This window comes from Drosophila montana, unplaced genomic scaffold (genome assembly GCF_035044405.1).
Source record: "Drosophila montana isolate Dmon_TW-CO22-7 unplaced genomic scaffold, ASM3504440v1 contig_3216_1, whole genome shotgun sequence".
In the NCBI taxonomy this organism is placed as follows: Eukaryota; Metazoa; Arthropoda; class Insecta; order Diptera; family Drosophilidae; genus Drosophila; species Drosophila montana.
This window is the reverse complement of record NW_026998096.1, coordinates 1,318,665-1,343,462: the sequence shown is the minus strand read 5'-3', so window position 1 is coordinate 1,343,462 and position 24,798 is coordinate 1,318,665. Positions and strand designations below refer to the sequence as shown.

At 38.0% G+C, this 24,798-nt stretch overlaps 1 protein-coding gene across 1 annotated transcript in view; it reads left to right on the top strand.

Moving 5' to 3' along the window:
- The first annotated feature begins 374 nt into the window (after positions 1-374).
- LOC135433036 (target of Myb protein 1) overlaps positions 375-24,798 on the top strand; it is a 58,124-nt gene continuing 33,700 nt past the window's right edge. The window contains exons 1-2 of the mRNA XM_064688967.1: positions 375-857; positions 18,919-19,006. Of these exons, the coding sequence (XP_064545037.1) occupies positions 18,988-19,006 (19 nt within the window). The 5' untranslated portion in view covers positions 375-857; positions 18,919-18,987. The remainder of the gene's footprint in view (positions 858-18,918; positions 19,007-24,798) is intronic.

Sequence of the window (24,798 nt, the reverse complement as noted above, 5' to 3'; positions counted from 1 at the left end):
ATGACAAATATAAAATGTGTATGCAAGGACCAAAAGGAAATACCGAACGCATTTAAGAAACATTTGCATATTTTTAGGCGTGTTAAAACGGAAGTTTTACAAAAAAAAAGACCATTTTTCGTTCGAAGAAACGAGGCTGGGTTAAGAATTTTAAAACAAATTGCCATAAAATTAAATAAAGCAATTAAAGTAAAAGACGCATAGAGGAGCGTAGAAAGAACTCTTTAATATCATCACAAAAAACAAATAGTCTATTAGTCGAACTAGTCAAACTAAAATACGTAGTGCGCATAACTATAACTATTCCCTTAAGAATATCATTTGTATTTGAAGTAATTGTATCAAAAAGAACCTTAGCTGTTCTCGAATTTTTTCTACAAAGCCATTCAAAATGACGCAAAGTTTTTGAATCGCTCGCTTAACTGATTATGGTTGTGAAAATATATGAAGAGAGAGAGGAAAAAAGAAAAACTCTAACGGAAGGATTTTACATCTAGCCAGTAACCATTTATGCTTCCCTAATAGTTGTAACAAATGAACTCTTCTGTAGATCGATAATTGCTCTTGCACTACACAAATTAATGTAAATTAATGTTATTTAACAGGTATATACAAATATTTTCATATCAGTATCTTATTAGAGTAACTTAACTTATTTGGACAACAGTTCGTAGTGTTTGCGATATAAGCATTAGAAGTGTGTTATCTAAGAAAACAAATGAAAGTGTAAATGGCGCGCCTCTTAAATAACCCGAAAGTTGATTTAGTCGAAAAGTGTTAAAACAAGTGCAAATATGTTGATTTCAAATTGATTGCAAATTCTCAAGCATATATATTGCAAAAAGATAGCGCTAATGGTAAGTTTGAGAACACAAATTGGCAAGAATATAGAATATAAATTGAAGTATACTTAAGATTTAATGTACAGCTTGAGGCGGTGATCATATTCCAAATACATTCAGTACATAATGTTAGATAATTTTTTATAAATTTTCAGTATTCTCAGTGACCATCATGACTTTTAACTTATTTCTTTGCATGATGTACTGTCAAATTTTCTTCGTACAAAAGTAAAAAATTATGTAACTGTGTTGAATATAATTTTAAGACCCTAAAGTGCAACAATATTGGCGTTTCGTGTTGTGATATTGATTTGCTAGCCTTTGACACTTCAGTGTCAATTAAAATTTGGCGAAATTACTATTTGGCCTACGATTGCAACGTCAGCAAATTTATCAGTCTTGCGACAGTTGCTAGGCAAACGTCAATATCAGCAATTTTAGAGTTGACTACACAGCACATTCTCGACGAGTGAAACTATTTTCCAGGCCGAGTAAGTGATTTTTGCATTGATCCGCCTAAATCGTTGTCGCCCGAGTTGTGCATGTGGCAATGTGGCATATGTGTGTGTGTGTGAGCGTGTCTGTGTGAAGTGAACTGCATGAATGTGCAAGCTTTTCAAGTGTTTTCGAGTGAGACGCATAAATCGCAGACTAAATGACATGCATATTCCTTTCTAGCATTATGTAGCATACTTTGCTGCGTCATTGGTTCAATTGATGAGCCTGCAGATGTTGCTGGCGAACAAAGCTCATTGACAATTGGCAGCATATTTGAAAATCAAATCAACTGCAAACTGATGCAGGTAATTTAAAGTGCATTTGAATGCCTTTGATTTGACTCTTTAAGTGCCATAAAACCAATTTACAATATTCAAAATCGAATCTGTTAAAGCAATTCTTTGGCACACGTCCCATGGTTAAATGTAACAAAAGAGCCCTGCAAGCTGTGGCTGAGGAAATAATCAAAACATTTCATTAAAAGCAACGGCCCAGAGCGAACAGTCCAGCTTAAAAAGCAAACAAGTCCGACAACAAAATGTTGACAAAAAGCGTAAAAATACGAACAGCTCAATAGTGTACAAAATGAAAATCACACAAAATGCAACAACACAGCAACCCAGAAAAAAGAACAAAAAACAAAAAAATTCGCCTGGCCATGCAAATAAATATGCAGTCAAAGGCAATCAAGGCATGTCGCTTCGCTCCTCAGTACGGCCGCAGTTGTCGATATTTGATTTGAAAACATTTCAAAAAATGCAACGAAAATGATTTTGTTTTTTATTTTTATTTTTATTTTTAATGGTCGCAACATTGCTTTAGGCATCCCTCGAAAATAAATAACGCCAGCAGCCCTAACAATTACGATTGGAGTAGACATTTTGTGCCATTGAAAGGATATTTTGTTTCTATGCCCTGTACACATAAAATTATGAAAAGGGGTTGCTCGATATTCGTGATCAGCAATAAAAGGCGATCAAGCTATATCCGACAGCTCATATTGATATTTGATATTATGTCCTAAATTCTCATTTTCCCTCAGTTTGTTTGGAAATTCTTTTATAATTCTTTTTGAAACTAATAATAAAAAATTGCGTTTTATTTATTTCATGTTTTTTAAACTTTTAAATAAAATACATTTTGGAGTAAAAAAAATAAAAGGTCTTTGGGTTTCGATAGATCATTAATTATAAAAATAATGCTAAATTTAATTTTGATTTTTTGGATACTCTCTTAAATATTTTTTTAATGTTGTAATTATAAAGGGTATTCCCTAGTCTAATATTCTTCGCAAAGAATTCTGTTGGTTCGAGTATTAATATGATTTTTGGAAGGTGAAATCTAGTTATTTTAGCAGGAATCGAAATATACATGGATTGGTATTCAAATTGTTTTTACAACAGGGAGTTTAGACATGGAAGAAAACATTTTTGATCTAAAATAATTTATTCATAACATATTTATTTACATATATTTAATATTTTGTACTAAAATTCATTTAATTATTAAATCTAGATAGAACTAAATTCTGAAAAGAAAATTAAAATCCCTTCGTGCTTGAGTTTCGTTCCACTAAGGAAGTATAATGCTCTCTTAAACCCTGAACCCAGTGTAAATAGATTAAATGGAAAAATGTGTACATGTATGAGCTCAATAAAGATCAAATATTTTTGATCAGGAGGTCAAAAGACAAATTGAGTCGATCTGGCAATGTTCTTCTGTCCTTCAGTCTGTCTGTCTGTGAAGCGCATCGATCTTGGTAACTTCGAAAGCTAAAGAGATTTTAACACTATATTCTCGTTTAGCATACGCAGAATGATTTTTTAATTTTTTTTTGAAGTATATCCATGTTGAGACCTGATTTTCTAACGACAGCTCGCGAATTATAAAAGCTATACAACATCTTTTGCAGGGTTTCGTATACTATTAAAATTAAAATTGAATATTTCACTTTTTCGAACTTAACCTCGTACCCCAAAAATGATAAAAATGGCGACATTTTCATAGCTAGAACTTTCTCTTTTGCCATTTACGCTTATTTAAGTGCCATATTCCCAAAAGAAAAGTGCCGTGGGGGTGTGTAAGTGTACTGAAACTTGTTTATTGTTTACTTATTTTATTGTTTATTTACCCACATTTGATGTGGAATATTTGTGGCATTTATTTTTCATATGCTGCTTAAGCACAGAAATTTATAAATTGCTGATCGTGAAAAAAATGTCTACAACAAAAAATAAAATAATTATTAACCCGAACAGTCCGCCAGAGTGAATATATTTTGTATGTTTTGAATAATATCGAAACATTTATGTTTTTATGATCGGTATAAAAAGTTTGATACAAAATTGTTATTCTAGAAACTGTTTTCTTATTTTCTTTTAATCACAACATTAACTAACAACGAAGTTCCTAGTATCGATTTTTTCTTTTATATTTATTCCTGTAATCCATGGAAAATGCTCAATAAGGTATTTCTGAGTTGACATTTCCCGTTGGCTCATCAATATCTCAAATAGCAAATCATTGCTAAACATTTTGTGCTTATTTTTTATTTAAATTCGTTTTTAAATTTTTAAATTTTTAAATAATTTCATTTTTAAATTTTTTGGGCTTTTCGTGGTTTACTTATTAAGATTATACATACCTTTTGCCTTATGTTTCTTTTTTCTTTCTTCGTAATTCGTAATATATAATGTCTGATTTGTAAACTTCCGAGTTTGGTTTTTTACGGCTATTCTAAGTCGAAAATTTTCTTTGAATATAACATACAAATAATGATATTTACGATACGAGCTATATATACAGTGTACACAATTATATCTAGATCAGAATTGGTAAACAATTTTTACTTTAGATTTAAATTTAATTTAATTTAAGTCAAATAAAAATGTCTTTAAAATGCTTGCGATTCTAAAAGTGCTCTTTTATATTTACGATAAATTTACGATTTATTTTTCTTAAGAGGTATGTTGACATGGGAAATACATGTGAGTCTTGGACAATTTACGTAGTGTTAACTTTTATTATGCACACTTGTAGTAATAAGAAAAATCTTGAGATATTTTTGAATTAAACTGGCTTGAATTTTTCTGGCTACTCAAACAAGTATTAGTCATACTGTTTTAGAAAAAAAAGGGAAAGGGAAACTCTCTGAACCAAAACTCAGACCGATCAAGAGTGCCCGTCTCGTTCAGTTGAGCTGGTCTTGCCATTGGTAAAATAAATTGCAGGCGGCGGGGTGTGAGCAGTTTTGGCACGGAAATCGTTTAAGCTTCTGCAGCCATATAAAGTTTAATGAGCCGCAATTAATCGTACATGACAACACTATAAAAACGTTTACGAAAAATTATATCCTTTTTTTCACCGTCGACTTCATAGTCGTTTTTTTTCCGCCCTCTTCTCAATTTGTGTGCTGCTGCCTCGTTTTTGGAATTGTTGTAATTGCTGGTGTCTTTGTTTGGCAGTCTTAGTTCTTGTTGGCATTGTGCGAGTCCTGCCGACTGTGAATGTCCTATCAGGGCACAAGTGCTGGGTGAATGAGTGTAGAAATTTACTGAGGGCTGCATGAAATTTATATCAAAATGCATTAAGTACATACTTAGTGTACAGTTGCCCTCAACTCCCTTTTTATTTGCATATTTAGGATTTTTTGCAAACACCTTTCTGATCAGTAAATTTGTTTAATTTGTCATCGTCGCATTGCAATTGCTTTTCCTAATTAACAATTTAAATAAATCGCGTAACGTTTGCAACGTTTGTTGCACAGTGAATGCAATTTAATTGGAAATTTAATTGCTTTTGTGGTCGGAATGTGCAGTGAGCGCCCTTTTAGCCATCCACCTGGACAGGGATATTTTTTTCTTGTTGTCGTTCTTGTCGTTGTTGTTGTTGTTGTCATTCATTCATATTTGTCGACCTTTTAATTTAGACGTGTCGTCCATTGAAATTTTGCCACCGGTTGCTGCCTGGTTTGGCTTTGTTGTTTTAATTATTTGCGGTTATATTTATTTAAATATTTACCAATTCAATTAGGGTTCCAGGCTTTTTTTCTATGGACAGTAGTATCGTATAATTTATTATTATATTGACGGGCTATTGGCGACACATTTGATGACTTTAATTGACTTTCGGATAGAGATTTTTATTACATTTTTAAAGGTCGTGTCGTTTGAGCGTCGATCCCATACTGACATATGATTTCAATTAATATAATGTCATATCTGACAAATAGTATCTGCAGACATCGCTGAAGGATCTAAAGACGCGACGAGCCAGGCAATAAGTTTGCTGAAAACCTCACAGACGTAAAAGTTTCTTTTTTTTGTTTCGTTTTTGTTAACATTTTTTTCTTACCATCATGAAGCTTCTTTTGGCTGGCTGCGTGCCAATTATAAAAGTGATTTTGCTGTAAGCTACACGTCCCAGGCAGACATAAGACCTCACATACACACGCACACACATGCCACACACACTTCCGTCAACGGGAAGTCATAAGACGTATGAACTTGTCGCCAGCCAGAGCCAGAGCCAAAGCCAAAGCCAACGCCAACGCCAACGTCAGCTCCAAAGTCGAAGTTACTGACGGTTTCTCTGTTTGCTTTTGGGCCAAGAAATGCGATAAATTGAATGACTGACGATGCCGTAAATACTTTTTAGACATGTCCCCGATTGTGGAGAGAAACTCTGCGTCCGACTCTTCGGCGTTGCAAAATCGCTTGGATCAATTTCCTCATGCACTAGACAAATTGCGCGTGGTTAGATTTTTCTTTTATAGTTGTCATTCATTGACAAGGTGCGAATACATATATAAGCTGAGCTTTAACTAAATGCGAATAGCGCAATGCCAAGTAAGTTGCCAAACTCTTGAGAGTTAAACGAAACCCCAGACTGAAATTCATTCCAATTGGGAGCCAGATCAAAATATGAAAATGAACCTATTCTTTTTTTATTATATATGTATATATTTTTTGTATATAACAATATAATATCAATCAGTTCTATGTATGCAACTGTTTGTCCTGACTGACAAACCGACTGACTGACTGATTGGTGAGTAACGCACAGCCCAAAACGTCTTAAAGCTCCACAACAGCAGAAAATGTAGATTCCAAGTTTTGGATGTTGATTCGATGGGGTTCAAACTCATTATGAAATATTTATGTAAAATTAAACATTAGATTGTACACATGCATTCAAGTTTTCCACGGGCGGACTTTGGGTGAAAAAGTTATATTTAAATTAGTCGCTAGTAATGCCCCTTACTTAACCAAATGTCTAAATTTTTTTTTTTAAATTTAGTTCTGGTTGTCTGTAGGAATGGACAAGATAAACCAAATTGGAAAGATTTCGTTTTAATTTTCGAAATTTGCCTCGCTTTCTTCGAATGGGCAAGATAAACCTAAAATTTTGTAACGCTTCGTTTTCAACTGACGTTTCACAAAATTCACAAATCACAAAAATTTTGTGTTTCGCATAAATTCTTGTTTAAAATATTCTAAGAGTTATGTGATGATAAAATTCATTTTTCCCTTTAGTTAAGTCTTAGTTAAGTATATATGCCTGCTTAAGATTCTAGTCAACTAGCGCGCAAACCATTTGAATTAAGGAAAATCCTTTGCATTAACTCGCTTTAGTCGCCAATCCCCGATGGACAGCATTGCGATACTTTTTCCCCCTGACGTGGGCAGTGCACTCATTGAAATGCATGAAAACTTACTCGAGCGTTGTTTGTGTTTGCTTAAAGTCTCGTTTCATAATTTTTGCACAAATTGCGGCTTTTTGGCATCGGGTGCCAACAGGAGCTACAATAACGTGGGCTGGCAACATCAACAGATTTCAAACGCTTTGGCAACTAATAAAAATTGAGCGCGTTGCATATGTGTAAAAATTTACACCACGTCCAATGCGGAAAGGCTGACGGGGCGCTCGGTAGTTAGTTGGTAGGCACGGAGTCTGGCCTGGCCCAGAGCAACGCGCAAACGTTGCGCCAATCCGTTAGCCAGACGCGGGCCAGGGGCGGTCAGCGATGTGCGGTGGGGCATCGAGCAACGGGGGGCATTCGGTGGCCATTTTGTTGCCAACTCGACATATTTCAATCACGTAAATTTATTACGTAAACATTTGCTTTGCTTTTTGCACACAATTATGATGGCCAACTGCAGGAGAAAGCCACAGAAGAGCAGAGCTCGGTTCTCAGACTGCAGCAGCACAATTTCCAATTTTAATCTTTTTACAACCGGGCCGGCAACTGCCTCCTATTGCCTCCACTACAACAGCCGTGGACTTTGGGGCTCATCGCTTCGATGCGAAGCTGGCTTTTACTCTCCCGTAATATTCATAATGGATTTGCCAATATGGTGAACAGTTTTTATTAATGCAGCCAGCCAGGGTTTGGGTGTGGCGAATGGTCAGTAATTTTTCTGCCAGCTTCTTTTCTCTGTGTCTATCAACAGCGGGCGGCAGCTGTTTGTGTGGTCCATGGGCGGAATGTTCAAATGTGTAGTGTGTATGTACATACATATGTCTGTGTCCTTTTTGACCATTTGGCCCAGCGGGTCAAATGGGCCTTTGGCTTTTTGATCTTTAAATGTTTGCACAACGCTTTGATGTTCGTTTGGTGCCCTGCAATCTGCATCTGGTTTTGATTTTTTTTCTACTTCTCATATTGCTGAGTTTTTTACTGCGGCCAATTTGTAACATTTTGCGTATTCCTTGCGAGTTTAAAAGACGCGTGGAAGGGTCAGTGGAAAATGCTAATGAAATTGGCAGTTGTTATTAACAACTTGCAGCGTAAAGAAGAATTCATAATTTAGTAAATAGCTTATTAATATTTATACCCTGAACCCATTATAAATGGGAGAAAAATGTATAACATAATAAGGTTTAATAAATGGAAAACGGATGGCAAAAGAAACCCTGTTAATGCTAGCCAGCACAATAAGCTATCACGAACTAGTCTGTTCAACGTATAAACAAGACCTCTAATTCAATAAAAACAAGTAAGAATATGGTAGTCGACTACAAAATCCCCTGTACCTCTCAATCAATGTAATACTCTGGTTTTATTGCCACACTTAGTATTCTTTAAATAGACGTAACATTTTTGGAAATTATATAGACGCGTTCATACAAACGGACAGGCAGATGGTCAGACAGACGATCATGGCTACATCTACTCAGATCAAGAATGTATAAACGTAATGGGTTTAGACATGCCTTATTTTGTCTGTTACTTACATTTGCAAATCATCATACACTTTATTACCAATTTGCAATCCGTTCAGGGTATGGCAAGAACTAATAGATATCTTCGGCACGCCGAGGAATAAATACCCTCGCAGACATTAAGCTTAGAGGCTTTTGTATGCAAAAAATAGCGAAGCCCGTAGCTAATGAGATTGGTTATGATATCGTGCAAAGCAAAAGAGTTTTCTTTTTCAACTTTAAATTTTATCAAGCTTTATGAAATAGGGTTAAGATGAGTTTGCATAGAATAAAACAGGCGGACAATCACATCGGTTGTTCATACTTATCAAGAGTATATATTCTTGTGGGGTCAGACACGCTCCTTTTATGTGTAATACATTTTGAGACTATATTAATATAAAGTCTCTGCAAATCTTATTTAAGACTATATAAAGCTTCGTTTTTTTCCCCGAAATCGCTTTCGATAATTACAAATCGTGATCATTTATCATCTCTGTTAGCCACTTCAGGTTTTAAAGAAAACTCTAGCAAATCTATGTAAAATATCAGTTGAAACATGTTTCAGCCATTGCTGAAAATCCACTCTGGCGGTGAAAATAGGGGCTAAAGATAGTACGGACAAGTTGAACTAATTCCTCTGCTTGGGCTGGAATACATTTTACAATTTTACAGTTGGATACAGGATATCCTATAATTCTCTAGATCTTCGCAATTTAAATGCTTAGCAATAATCTGGAGTATACCGCCATCAGCTATCACAATTTAAACATTGAATAATGATCAATGGATGGCGCTAAACTTCGTCTCGGGTTGTTGATAAGACAACTTGGGAGTCGGGTGGAAAATTCAGTGCCTGGTTTTGAAATTAAGTGGATTTCTGGCTCGTTGACAGGCAAACTTCGTAATAATCATGTTGAGGCAGAACCGACAGCGATAACAGCGCGGTAATAAGTCAGCCATGACGCGGATGGGATAAACACCTGGCCGCAGGACCAGGGACTTCGCCTTGACAGGGGATGGCAGGACCTGCAGACGGCGCGCTGAAAGTTCTGTGAACGCATTAAAGTAGAATAGGAAATTGAGAGATTGACACTCATGAATGGAAATATTTCTTGTCCCTGCAAATTTGCATAATTATTTTGTCCGCTTAAAGAATTTAATTAAAATATGAACAGAGCCCGAATTAAATTATTGAGTTGCTAAGCGCCTAGCAGAGGCATAGATGGGCGCATATTTAAAAAAGTTTTTAACACTTAAATACTCTGTGAAATACAACTATACAATAAAGAGCCATTGCACACGCCTAAAAGCACACCACGCAGAACTTTGCGTGGTAGTTGCCGCTTACTCGACTCGTAGTCCTGGGCGAAGTCGAAACCGGAGGCGGCGTCGGAGTTGAAGTCGGAGCCGGAGTCAAAAGCGGTGGCGGAGCCGCCAAGCCATATGAACATACAAAATATTCCCTACAAAGGAGTTGATTACACAAAGGAAAATTACGACGAATCATTTCCGCTGCTTGGCTGCTTACACGACCAGCGACTGCTCCACGACGCCGCGGTGCTGGCGGGGCGGAGCGGGCCAGTTGGTAAACGGCTGCAGAAACAAAGCGTTCCATGCGAGACGGCGTTAGTAAAAATCACAAGAGATATGCCAGAAAAAAGGGCAGCCCATATATATTTTTTTCTTCGTTTTGTTTTTATTTTTTAGCTCAAAATTACTAACGAGCAACAACCGACGTGGGCATTGCATACTTTTAGGCGTCGAATATGCAGTTGACGCTCTTGGTTGCCATTCTTAAAGCCCACACGTGACACAGACTTAAATGCTCACATTTATTAAATTGTTTCAACTGTTCAAGTGTTCTATTTATAACTCACTTTTCACGTATTCGCCGCAGGTGAGAAAATTTATACTCTTCAGTTTGATCATAATCCCCAACGGACAACTATATGATCTCAGGCCAGATCTTTAAGGTTAATTGAAGGGTAGAAAAAGAATTTGTTCCCGACAGTTTTCTTTCCATATTCCATCCATTTGGGGATTGTTTTAAATTTGTGCTTCACTATATATCACTAAATTAAAAATATTCTCCAGGAAATACGGTGTCAAGAATTTGTTGTCGATATTTAAAAATAGGATTGAATGAAGATGAAAGTTTCACGCAACTGTTTTTCGCACATATGACCTTGGGTATATTCTTAAAAAGCGAAATTGAAACCTTTCAATTCTTCCTCAACTGCAAATAAGTTCTAATCGATGCTTTTTATTATACAACCCAGCTATTGCTGCCTTATTTCTGGGCTCGAATCTTCACCTATATAAAGCAGTCTGATGCTTTAGCCAGACAACTTTTGGTCACATAAATTATAATTAATTGAAATTCTTTTTCGTCGTGTCTAACAAAAAAATTAGCGAGCATACGCCAAAACAGACAGCACACAACTTTTGCGTGGCCCATAAATTGTTGGTGTCAGGACATTAGCATACGCCAAGGCGCAGACCCGCGACAGCCATCGCAGCCCATTTCAAGGGAAGAAAGCAACGCGGACTTGTAAACGTCAACGATCGTCTAATGTTTCCATGCGTCATAAATTTCATTGAAAAGCGCTTCCGTTGCGCCATTTTGTGGCGGGTAGGTGGGGCCCATTCGTTGGTCGTTTGGTTCGTTGGGTCTTTGGGTCGGTTTACCAGGTATACAAGTAGCTTCGCTTCCACCTGATAGCTGCTGCCTTTGCCGTTGCCTTTAGCTGCTACAAAATGCATAAGGGAAATGAATTGCTTTACGGCCACCGCAGTCCCAGAAGGTTCGAGCGCCGACGGGATACGCTTAAGAAATGTGCAACTGTAAATCAACACCACAACTGACACACACACACAGACACACACACATTGAAATAGTTGTGGGACGGCCATTTTGTAGGCGTTTATAAGCTGTCGAAAGTAGTTAAGCGTTTTTCATAATTTATTTATGGACGATGTTGAATCACATTTAAGCATGTTTCATTTTAAGTGCGCAGTTTATGGCCCAAGCGGCCATAAAGAGGAATTAAGTAGTTGTATTAGTTATGTGTGAGGGTCTGAGTGTGTGTGTGTGTGAGCGGCATACTTTTAGGGTTCTTGGTTATGCAAATTGGGGTTTTCAAGTGTTTAATGTTGGGTCAGAGATAATACGCTCCACTATACGTATTCGCTTCGCATTACACTGAACTTTAAATTTGGGACTTCAGTTCGTGCCACAAAAGTTTCCCCGTTGGAGCTAGCCTCTTAATTGCCACAATGGTAAACTTCATTTACAATTAGAGCCATGTACTTCATCCCAAAGCACTTACTCACCCATTGGTAAACATTTATCCACAACTTTGGTTACTAACACGATTATAACATTTAGTGAAATAAAACTTGCCAAACAACTATGAGAAAGTGCAGCACAGCAGAGCGAAGCAACACAGAGTAGACGATCAAACTCACATACCTAACGACTACCAATTGAAGTTGTTAATGAAATAATTTCTTATAACGGGCGAAGTTTTTGGGAGTGCAGACTATAAACCAAGAAAGTGAAACTCGGCAATTCAGTTCATTTAAGTTCTGTGGCTGCTGATAATTTGGCATAGATTTTACTTACCTGCAGCAACAAATACAAAAAAAAAAATGGCCATTTCTTGACTGAGCGACTTGCCACATTCATAAGGCTAGCTCGAGGAGTGCACGAATTGAAGTTGTGGGTCCTGCAACGCTTTGTGCCTTGCTTCATTATGCGCAACTCGTTTTGTTTGACTTGGCTGCAAAAAGTCTAAACAAATTCTGTGTCTGTGCGCCTCGTCCTCTGGTCCTCTGGCTTGCACTTAACTTGTGTTTTATTGCCACTCAGCCTTCCGCTGTCCATTCGCACTCATCAAAGGGGCGCCCAAGTCTACCCCTGCCCACTCGCTCATTGTGGCCATTGTGCGCTTTGTTTAATGTTATGTAAACTTTTGCCTTGGCTACTTTTTGCCAGTCTCTTTTTTTGGGGGGTCGCTGCTGCTGCTGCTACTGCTTTGTGCATTTCTTGGCCCTGGCCGCACTTCAACTTGTGTTTCTATCTATTCAGCCATTCATTTGGCTGTGTTTTTGCGCCCATTCGTTATGCTTTGTTGTGTTTGCTTGAAGAGCAGTTAAAGCTGCTTAAAGCTAGCCCCCAAATTGAGTCAGAAAATGCCAGAGAATGGCTCTAAAGCATATAGTACTTAGGCCCAGCAAATTTCATATCACGATTTTCCCCGAGATGCTCGGCAAATTCTGCCACGCTGACAAATTTCGCGGTCTGCTAACTTCCCAGCCTCATGATTGATGACTTTTCAATATAGACAGTGATTTTTATATGCTACCAGCCATAACGTGTGCCAAAATGTAAATAAAGTGTGTGTATGTGTGTGCGAGTGTATGGCTGTGTGGGCTTGGGAAAGCAGACACATTGGCGTATCGCTTGGGCAGGCAACGTCCCCCCTTGGAAATCAACTTAAGCACTCAATCGTGGATTACATGCGTTTTATTTATGATTTTCCACGCTGGTATTACAAAATGTTTTGCCATGGTTTCATTTTATTTGCCGTTGATGTTGTTATTGTGCCGGAACATTTTGTATCGGGAGTGGAGTTTATTTGCAGAGTGTTGTTGCCATCGATTCTGGCTTTTGCTTCCTGTTGCCCAATTTTGGCTTGACAATTTTATAAAATTTTTGCCTCAACTTTGTGCTCTCAAACTTTTCTATGCGCAACTTTTTTGCACAACTGGCAACATTTAATTGCTCAGAAAAATACTTTCAAAAAAAGAATAAAATAAATAAATAACAAAAACGAGAAAATATTGTGAATTGTTGTATTTTATTATATTGCTTAAAAAGCAACCATAGACTGCGTGGACTGCAGTTTGAGGGTCTGGCGAACACTTCAACAATTTGTAGTATTTTATATTTTGTTGTCATCGAGTTTCAGTTTAAAACTTTTGGTCATCTATTTGAGGCAAAAGCAAGTGTTGCAGCCCACAATGAGCTTAAATTAAGGCAAATAAACTTTGGGGAAAATGTTAACAGCAAATTAAATAATGAAAAAATGTCGTAAAATATTTGAAGCGTCTACAAAATATTAACTGCAAATAAGATAATGGAATGATAGAAAAAAATACTACAGCATAGAAAGTTTCCTTAAAACTTACAGACTTGTAATTCGATATTTAAATCATTAGTTCATTATTTATTACAAATTTACCTAATTAATTCTTTACCTTCTTATGAACATACATGAATTGATGTCTTATAACTACTTATTATTATATTCTTAGATATCTGTATACACACTATATACTAGCCTGGGCACACACATCCGCACAATTTAGTTGCCTCATCTACTGACGGTAGCTGGTGTTGATTAAAATATTTACACAATTTGTACATTTATTCAAGCACTGCCAAAGGCACATCTCGGTCAGCGCTTTAAGCGTTTTTTTTTTTTGGACAATTAAAGCTGCTATAAGAATATGCCTTTGGAATATGTGTTTATTTTAGCAGTAACTCTGACGCAAATGCGTACAAAAAGAGTTATACTTAAAGCGCATTTAACCTCACACTCGGCCAGGCTGCAAGCTGAACTCAGTTACATGGCTGCTGCCACGCCCCATGCATATGAACGCTGCTTTGTGGGCGCTTTGTGTTTAGAGTGATTCCTTCTTTTGCTCGCCTGCCGATTGCTGATTCTGCTCGGCTCTGGTCTGGTCTGGTTTGGTCTGGTCTGGTGTGTGTTGCTTGCTGTTTGCTTGATGCACTTAATGTAATTAATTTTAATTAAAATCCAACATAATGAGGCGGTCCGAACTGACGCGAACATAGAAAAAATTGCCACAGTAATGAGCAAGTCGCCCGAACAGAATTTGGTTTTTTTTGTTTGGTGCATATCTCTTCGCGCCTGGAGATGCATAGAAAAAATTGTAGCATGCTTTTTAGCGCTGCTGTCCATGGATTAAGCGCAAATAGAAAGCACAGACGAACCACAGGCAGGCGCGCACACACACACACACACACACACACAAATGCATGCCGGCTAGTGTGTGTGTGTGTGTGTGTGTGTGTGTACGTGAAAGTGTGTTTCCGTGTTTGTTTAGCTGCTGGCCCGTAAATTTGCGTTACAACTAGGATGAAGCGTTCGGTAAACATTTTAAAGTTGGCATTTAAATTATGTTGCCGATGTGGCCTCTCTGCTGGTAGCCTTGCTCAGATTCTGCAAGAGTGGGTAGTTGTCCAAAAGGTGGAGCGGATGGAGAGGGAGAAACTTGAAGGATCCTATGTATGTGCGCATACGGCAAAGATATGCAACATAAAAACGTAAACAATTTGAAGTGCAATAAATAAAAGGCTCTCGCTATGACTAAAATACACTTCATAGTTATAAAAACTATCGATTGATAGACATTCGAATTGAATATGTTATATTGGGAAAGGTAGAATTCTATCGCTGAGAGTACTTGAACAAACACATTCGTACAAATATTTGTGAATTAGAATTAGAATTATTTGAAAATTACAGCTAACAGCTAACTTGGGCATGCCGAAAATTATAAATTCCAGTGTGAGAAGTGTTCTACTTTCGATAGATTATTCTTATGGAAGCCTTATAATGCAATGGGCTTTTGTCGATTTAGCTGCACAATTGAATGTTATCTGTACAAGATTGTGCTCGATATATCGGGCTGGAGATAAAATAATTAGTATATCTATCTCTGTCTGTCTGCCGTCGTAAAACAAAATATCATTAAATTTCCTTTGAAATTCCCGCTAAAGTATAGTATATTCAAAAGATTCTCACCATTATCACATGCCATTTTACTTGTAGGCTGAATAAAGCGAAACAAATTCTTTTCACTTTTTACACAATTTACGGCAAGGTAAACTGATTACGACTGCTCGTGCAACACATTTCAGACAGACAATAGACAAGACTTATATATATTTAAGCACACAACCATACACACTGACACACACACTCTCACTCACACGCACACCTTAACAAATCCTTCCACATAAGCTGCATTGGATGCCATGGCAAACTTTGCACGCCCCACAGGAGTATTGACAATGAGAGCTACAACAACACATAAGACTCTGGGCAGGAGGTTTGCTCTTTGGCTGCATTTGCTGCCTTTTAGCCGGCAGCTGTGTTGCACTTTTTGTGCCGCCATTTGCGCTATAAACAAATAAAGTGTTCCTGCTACTCGTATTTTTCTGTGTGGGCCTTCTGCCCAGACGTTGCATTTCTGCCTCCCACACCGATTCACGCGCTGCTGCACAAAGTAAAGTCGGCATTTGTTTGGATCCCTTTGCCCCACCATCAACTATACCACAAATGCGGAGTCTGTCGGCTCGGCTAAGCCCAGTGAAATGGGACGCACCAGATGAATAGAAAAATTCAGCAAGTGTTTTTTGTGCAAATTTAAACAGCTTTGGGCTTGCAGACAATTTAATGTGGTTTCGCTTACGACTAAATCTCTCAACTGCCTTTAAACTGATCCCAAGAAAGCGTGAACTTTTCGAACTCTGGCTTGCGGCAGCTCTCGCTAATCATCAAGCTCAACTAGCTGCCAAAGCAGCCACAGGCTAAGCAAATAAGCAACCAAAACCCCAAAACAAACAGAGCCATAGCCAAGCGGTGATTATGCCAATATGGATAATGCTGTCAATGCGATTTTGCCAAACGTCAACAGAAACACAAAATTTTCGAAAGCTGAGCACCATATTTGTGACACACACACGCACACCATAGACAGTCACACACACACATACACATAGTGGCCAAGAGCGGGCTCAACTTCAGCATCCAGGGAAGCTCCAGCACAGACGCCGCCTAATCACATGCAAAACGCCAGCCCGAAATGGGAACGGGAACGGGAACGAGTTGGTGTACGAAGTCGGGGACGCAGTATGGAACACAAACACCAAACGTCAGCTGAAACTGACAGTGGCGCAGTGTCAACCGGCTGCAGTTTTTGCGGCGCTTGACAAAAGTCAAGAGCCTGGAGGACAAGGGCAGCCCTGGCACTGGCGAGTGCCGTCAGAGGCGGTGGCGGTGGCGGTGGCAGCAGCATAACATTAATTAAGTTTGTAACGACAAATGCCAACACGACAGAGACGTAAACACACACACTCGTACACACACACACACACACACAGATCGTCACACATAAATCAGGCAAGCAAAACGCATACAAATGCACAGCGAAAGCTCAAAGGATGTTTTGGAGCGTGACAAGTGTGTAGGGACGAGAAGAAGGCGGTTAGTTTGATGAGCCAGACGAGGCGGCGAGGCAATGGCAACGACAGCGCTGGCTGCTTGAATGTCATGACGACGTTAATTTTATAAACTCTTCAGCTTTGGTCCCCCTAAAAATCTGCTAGGTACTGCGTGGAAATGAGGCTAAAACTATTTTGCCTTCTGTGTGTGTGTGTTTACAGGGTGTGTAGGCGCCCTTGCTGCTGCATCATTAACACTATTTACTGTCACTTGGTTAAAACTGTTTTATAGCTGAATTTGTATTTTGTTGCCCAGAATGAAATCGGGAAATCACACATGAAACATTTTCCTGAAAGGTTTATTATTAAAGTAGCCAGGCGATGCTTTGCCCTCGGACACCTGAATGACTGATTGACTGCTTGACTGTCTGATTGGTGATCAACGCACATTTTGGTTCCACGCGTGTTTCCGATTTTCAGGAGGTGTATCTCTTAAGATGTAAAGCTTAAAACATAAACTTAAAGTCGATCAGCATTAAATTTTGCTTCATCCCATACAACCTTTAAACCCCCCTTCCACCCAATGGGGTCAATTTTGGGAAAAGGGTGGAAACTGGTGATCAACGCACAGTTTGATTCTGCGCATGTTTGCAAGTTGCAGTTGTATTTTACAAAATAAACATTGTATTTAATAACTTTTCATGTAGACTCGATCAGCAATAAACTCAGCTTTATTCCACACAACCTTTGAACCCCTTCTCCACTCAATGAAGTGAATTGTGGAAAAAGGGTGGAACACCTAATTTCTATTGTATATAAATAGCTTTCAGTATAAGTCCGAGACCGATCGAATAAACGCTTTTTGCAATCGTTTTCCACCAAACTTTCCACAGCGTCTTGCTGTCCACTTACAGTTTTTATTACCACTAACGGGCAGTTGGTCATTCGCCAATCGGTTAGTCACTTAGGACAAACAGTCTAATGCATATTGCTGACAATAAGCTATCTAAATTTACTAAAAGTAAATCTGACAATTTGTTAAAGTCAACTGCTTAGTCAATTATACTTAAACAAGAGCAGTCTTGAGAGCGGCTTGATTGTTTACCCAGTTCATTCGACGCCGTGGCTGCTGTTTGTTGTTTGACTCAATTTAATGAAAATGTTGCAATCTGCAATTTACAAAACTAACACCGGTAAGACTTGAGCATATTTACACGACGCACCTTCGCCATTCGCTTACTTCAATTCCAACTTCAGCCTTAGATTGAACTTGATGCGGGCTCAGTTTTAAGTACACATAAACATTTCCTTTTTACTGAAAGTAAAACAAACGAATGCAAAAGGTTTTTTTTACGCTGAAGTAGCTGGAAAAAGTAAAAATTGTGCCACAGTAGCAGACATTGGAGAGCAAAAATAAACAAGATAAATCTGATGACGATGACGTATAGTCTCGACTGTTTTTTTATATAACAAACTTTTAACAAATTGCGTAAGTAATTTTATTATTTTTATACCCTGGACTCATTGTGTCTACTTTTGGTGCAAATGAATGTTTCAGGCGAAAGGCCTGAATATATATATTCAAGATATATTTTCTTGAAACCATCAACAGCCGAACATATCTAACTATGTGCGCCTGTCTGTCTGTCTGTCCGTCCGTCTGGCCGTATGTATAAACGCGTTAAGCTTGGCCTAAAAAATTGAATTCTATTGCCCAGAGTTATCTACGCAAATCAAATTGGTTTCGAATCTTCGATTACTTGGTTCATTGCCATAGAATCGATCAAAATCGTTATCGAAATCCCGTTTTTTGAACTTATCTCAGAGCTAGAGGCACCAAATTTGATATGTAGTCTACACAGATCCAGAATATTAAACCCTCCCCTATTCTGTCTCTCCTTTTATTGTAAAATATGTGCTTTAACCACTTTTATAGAGATCTGATCGCGCGGGTTAGGGTATCCTCTAGTCGGGCACTTGTTTGCATCGAAAAGAATATAGGTCAGATGGTGTCCTATAGAAAAATAAATAAAAGCTGCCTTTCGCATAAGTTTATTGTATTTTGTGTAAGAAACCTGATATTATGATCCATTTTATTACATTTTCTTATTTCAGATCTTGTTGGACATTGAACTGCTTTAAGCAAACTTCAATTCGTCTTTATGCGCATATCACTAATTTGAAATGATGAGTTATCAGAAGGGTAAGTAGAACGAAAGCATTTTCTGAATATGGCCCCACTAAATCATCTACCTTTCTGAGTATGACATCTACCAAATTGCCTATTTGGACTCAATCAGAAAACCTTCAGGTCACCCACAAATCATACAATCAACTGCCAAATAAAATCTAAGCAAAAATCAAATGCAAACGAAATCAAAAAATTAGTTCGCCATTTTGGGTGCCCCATCAGCCCATGACCCAATCAATTTATAAAAGTCTACTACATTCGGTAGCCATTTTTATGGTATGCTCAGTTTATCTATCGTTTTCTGTGGCCCCTGCAATACAATTTACAGTAAATCAACTAGAAATGAAATTTACGCGGGTCATTCTCAAACAATTTGCTAGCGCATTAACCAACGACAGCAACAAAAGATAAAATGCGTCGAAGCATTAACCGAAAACTTGGCCAGAAAGACGATAGACGACTTGCAGTCGAGAGTATTAACTGTCGAGTAGAGTATCCGACTCTGAATATATCCCGTAATACAGTAATGGGTAACAACAATAGCAGAAAAGAATCTTTTGGGGGATGGTTATTCATACGACCTTTTGCCTAATGAGCTTGCATGAGTCTGCGATTTGTTGCTGCGCTCCATTGAGCTGCCCTGGCATATGATTGGAGGGAGGGCGAGGATTTTGCCAACTAGTTTCGTATATAATTGCCGCCATTCGGAACCAAAATGGCGGCGCAGTGGCTTAGGCCGTGGCTTTCGTTGCAGCCATGCTGTGCCGCGGCGTTCAATTAACTTGTGCGACAATCCAATCAAAAGTGTATTAAAGGCCCGTTTACAGCCGGCACAACGAGGCCATTTGGGCGCTTGTCGATAACAGCAATTACATAAATGTTTTTATGGGCGTCAGCGTAAGGGCGTGGTGACTGTGGCCGCGCCTAACGCAGCGGGCCAACACCAACGGCGATGCGCTTTAATGGCCTCGCCAGCTGCAGCTGCTGCATTGAAGATGATTTTTTTTCTCGCAAAATATCCATTGACAGGCTTTCCAATTAAAGCTTAAATTCAAATTAACACGTATACGCCATGTGGGGCAGAGCTGTATTACTGTGGATTGGCTTAGTAGCGGTATGAGAGAGAAAGAGGGAGTGAGAGAAAGGGGCAGCGAGAGAAAAACGCATGTGGAACAATAAAGATTGCAACGTAACAGAAGAATGGCGTCCAAATAGAAGATATAAATGTTTACTTTCATCTATTGAATTGGGTTCATATTTTATTTTACAATATGCACAATGCAGACATAAAAGTAATATAGAAAAGCTGTAGGGTATTAATAATTGTTACGATATATAGTTAGAATCTTGTACTTGTAATTAAAGCGAGTGCTAGGAATTTAAAACTCAAGGAAATTTAAAAAATATACAAATATCAAATGACTAGAATACAAGTGTATGCCATATTTTTTTCTCTAAACAAAAATCTAGTTGAGTCAGAACTAATTCAAAAGCTGTTGAGAACCCAATGCCTCGCTACACTCTATGGCTTGGACACATTATTTACTTGCAACAATTAAAATAAAGCTGCCCAAGCTAGCTAATGGCAATAAGTTGTAGGAAACTTTGCCCAAGTCGTATTCCAATCTGAATAATGCTAAATAAATTAAGACGCATAGAAAAACAATCATTACAGTTGGCGCACATCGCAATTTCGATTAAAGATCCGCACTCCTTCAGCGCAGAAACAAAAGTAAAACTAACTTTTACTTACTCATTCATAAAGTAAATGGACAACGGGTGGACTTTGGGAGGCGGGGCTAATATATATGGCAGGTCTAGGCTGAATAGGCACGTATGAGATTTCTTATTTACGGTAAAGAGACACACAAAAAATAGCTAAATAGCAAAAACAAGAAAAGAAATTGCAGACAAAATGCCTCACTCCCAGAGCACTAACTGCTGCCCCAGCTACACACTTGGGAGCTAGTCAAGCAGAAAAAGGGCAGGCAACGGGGACACAAAACAAGCGCCAGTAAAAAGGCCAAATATTGAATTGTGCGTAATTTACGATAAAAAGGGGAAAATTGGAAAAGTTTCTGCGCCTCCGCCCACCGTCGACCCATACGGATGTGAGGAAGGCTTCAGGAGCATCTTTTGTCGTTCGCTTATTTATGTAGTTCGTGTCGAGATGGCAACGCACGTGTAGAGTAAAATCAGGTGAGGGGGCCACGGAGAGGGCAGCCTGAGTTTGGGTGCCAACCAAAATATAAATTGTGATTGCCTGAATTTAGGAGCATAAGTATTGTTATGTACGGGTCTGTGTGTGTGTGTCTCCCAAACCAATTGAGGCGTTCTTATTAAATATTACAAGTAGCCAAATAAATAAGATGGGTGCGTAAGCTGTTGCCTGGGATTCTTACATGTAAAACGATAATACAGAAATCGCTTAAACGAGCAGAAGTACGGCGGGGCAATTCGATTATTCTGTTGGCGTGTTTGAGACTGGCAGATATAACTTTAAATATGATAATAGCTTTTATTAATTGGTAGCCTGAAAAAAGAATGAGAATTGTTTCAATTTAATCAACATAATTAAAAACAACTGATTCTTTTTATATATTTTTGTCGATATTTAACTGAATTAATAGCCTCTACTTCAATTTGGTTTCTGTCACAATAGCAATATTTGAGAAATTACTTGATAAACTGCATGTTCCTACCAGATACCCTGTACATAACAAAGTAATTTTTAGCTATACATAAATACAAGCAAACACACGCCACAAAATGTACAATTTTCACAGCGCTTTTTTCTATACAATGAAACATTTTTCACGAACAATTTCTGAATTTATTTTCTGGGATGAGTTGTCGAAAAAAGCTAACTTTGTACACATTTTAATTGGGAAACAGTAAACCAAATTTGACACTATATAATTATGTCTGGATGCATTTGATGCGGACTGACAAAAAAATGGGACTTGTTAGATTAGCTAGTGGAATCGATAAAGAATATTTATATCTAATAGAGTCAGAGCATTTTGTTGCTGCCTGTTACATACATATATGTGCACAAATTCAGTATACTCTCTTTTATTTTTTAGCCATTTTCAATGGGTACTGGGTATAAAAAGCATGTATTAAAATGGTTGTTTCTGCTGCATACAAAATCAGTGTATGACAACGACCTCAACACGTCGCCATTTGGGTAGCCCTATGCCTCGTCTGGCCATACTCAAACAAATGCCATGGGCCGCGGCTGCTGCTGTACACACATGCACATATGTATTAAACTGTGTGTGTGTGCGTGTGTGTGTACGCGCCCAATTGTATGCAACGGCCTTTGTGTCAAATTTTTATGCCATGCATAGCACGCAAACGTGTGCGAATAACGTAGACCCGAAACTACAGACACTCTGCAGCAACAACAACAGTAAAAGCAACAACAGCAACAACAACAACATCAGCAGTAGCTTGCGTAGTAAATTGAAAGACCGAAGACAAAAATGGTAGACATGGTAGGTAGGGCATAGAAGAGTAGCATAGCAGAGCATGTGGAGTCGGCAGAGGAGCACACTGATTCAATTAAATCAGTCCAATTGAAGCAACTGACGAAATGTGTGTGTTGCGTGTGCATGGAATATTTAAGCTGGATGACGTCCTGCAAAAGGACATTTACCGCTTTGGTGCTGCAGTGCCAGTGTTTAAATTTGAGCTTAAAGTCTGATACTAGCCCTCTACCTCGGTTATGGCCACGAAACGGTCATTAGCAACAACTTCATTATCGGAGCAGGGAGGGCTCTGGCCAAATGTTGTCCCGAAAAAGTTGTCGCTTGTCGCATTTTATACAAATAACTGCACATTATGTTTGCGCAACACTTGCGCAATATTTTTTAATGTCTCGACACTTTTTGCCACATGTTGAAATCAGCGAACCGGCCAACAACAACAACAACAAACTGGTCCCATCGGCTGTGACTTCTGTCGGCTATCGTATTAATATCTCAATTTATAGCAATTTATAAAAATATGAAAAACGCCGATAGGCTTCAAAAATGCTGGACGGGGTGCGCGCCAACAAACGTCAGAATGATGCAAATAACATTTAAATGCATATATATATATATGTATATATGTACATATATCTTTTTTTACTTTCCGCTGTTTGCATCGCCAGTTGGAGCTAACGAAGCCAATGGAACCGCCATTGGGAATCGGAATAAAATAATTTAAATGCGGCTTGTCTGTTGCATGTTGTTCGCTTTAAATGTTTTGAGTTTAAAAATTTATATAACAATAGAATTTAGATTTGAAAACAGGGGCTTGTGCACATAAAGAAATTAAAATTTAAACCTTGTATCTCTCCAACTTTTGTTTAGAATTAATACACGTTCTATTGGGGTACGCGAATAGTTAGTTTTTTTCAAGTTTCAATAATTCGTACATTATCTAATTAATCTGAATAAATTTTGTAAATTTTTTTAAACACTCGGTCCCACTGTGCGCTGCCTTCTGCCTTTTGCCTTCGGGCGAGGCAAAACTTTTCAGCATCGAGCATTTTCTGTGTGAAAATCACTCAAAATTGTGTTTAACTAAGCGTAAAAATTATAAGCAAATTAATTTGCAAAATCACAACAACAGCAACAACAATAATAGTTAGTTGGGCGGTTCCAGCAAAACTTTACTGAAACAATCAGGCGAGCAGCCGACACTCCGCTTAGGTCCGTTGGGATCCATCCTTCGTTCTTCCTTCCTTCAACCTTTCAGCCCAAACAACTGACGCGGCGTCTGCAAAGCCAACCAAACGAAACAGAACGCCAACGAGTGGGACGATGGCAGCCGAGGAGTGAGCCGTGGGTTGGAAATAACCGACAATTTATCTGCATAAAAGCGCAGTGTGCAACTTTGATGTAGCCTTCGTCGGGATTGATGGGCGGACCAAACTTTACTGGCAATTAGTAAAAATTTAAGGCTGACCTCATGATTTATAAGGTTCTTGCATGTTAAAGTGCATAAAAACGATGTGAATAATCAGCAATCCGTCCATACTATATGTAGTTAAATTTAAATTTTAACATTCAAATATTTTTGATTCCCTTTAATACTAATTATCTTTTCAAGATTGGAATTAGAATCTATTTAAAACATAGAAAACATAGGATCTGATGTTGATAGGATTTTGCTTATATGCTTGAGGCATAGCGAAGCTCGGAATTGAAAGTATTTCGAAAATATCTGAAAAACAATATTTACAAATTTTATTTGCTGCAAATCATAATATATATTGTAGCTATATGATAACGTGGTTCGATACGGATATTACGCATTCAAGATTGGTTTTTTTAGACTTCATTTCTACGTACTTTTTGACGAACTTTTGTTCTAAAAATTCAGAAAATGTAGAAAAAATATAAAAACAATGTATTGTTATAATCCATTTAAGTTAAAATGACCGAAATTCGTTTTTCCACTCATAATTTTGTTTTTCATATAATTATAATTATGTCTTACATATTTATCTGTACATATTTATCTACATATATGAATGACTGATTGATTGATTGGCACAGCCGAAACCGTAATAGCTGGCAAGCTGAAATTTTCACTGTAGTTACCTTAGGTTATGACTTTTTGTTCATAGTTTGGCCTCTAGATCAATTTGGCCTCTTAATCTGGAAATAATATTCTTGGACAAAATACATGAACGAAAAGTACCCTAAAAAATCCTATATAGACATAGGTCAAAATTTCCCACCTCCATAATTCGGAAAAATCTCATCCGATTTTCACGACGTTTGAGTCTTTGTTCATGGCTTGGCCAC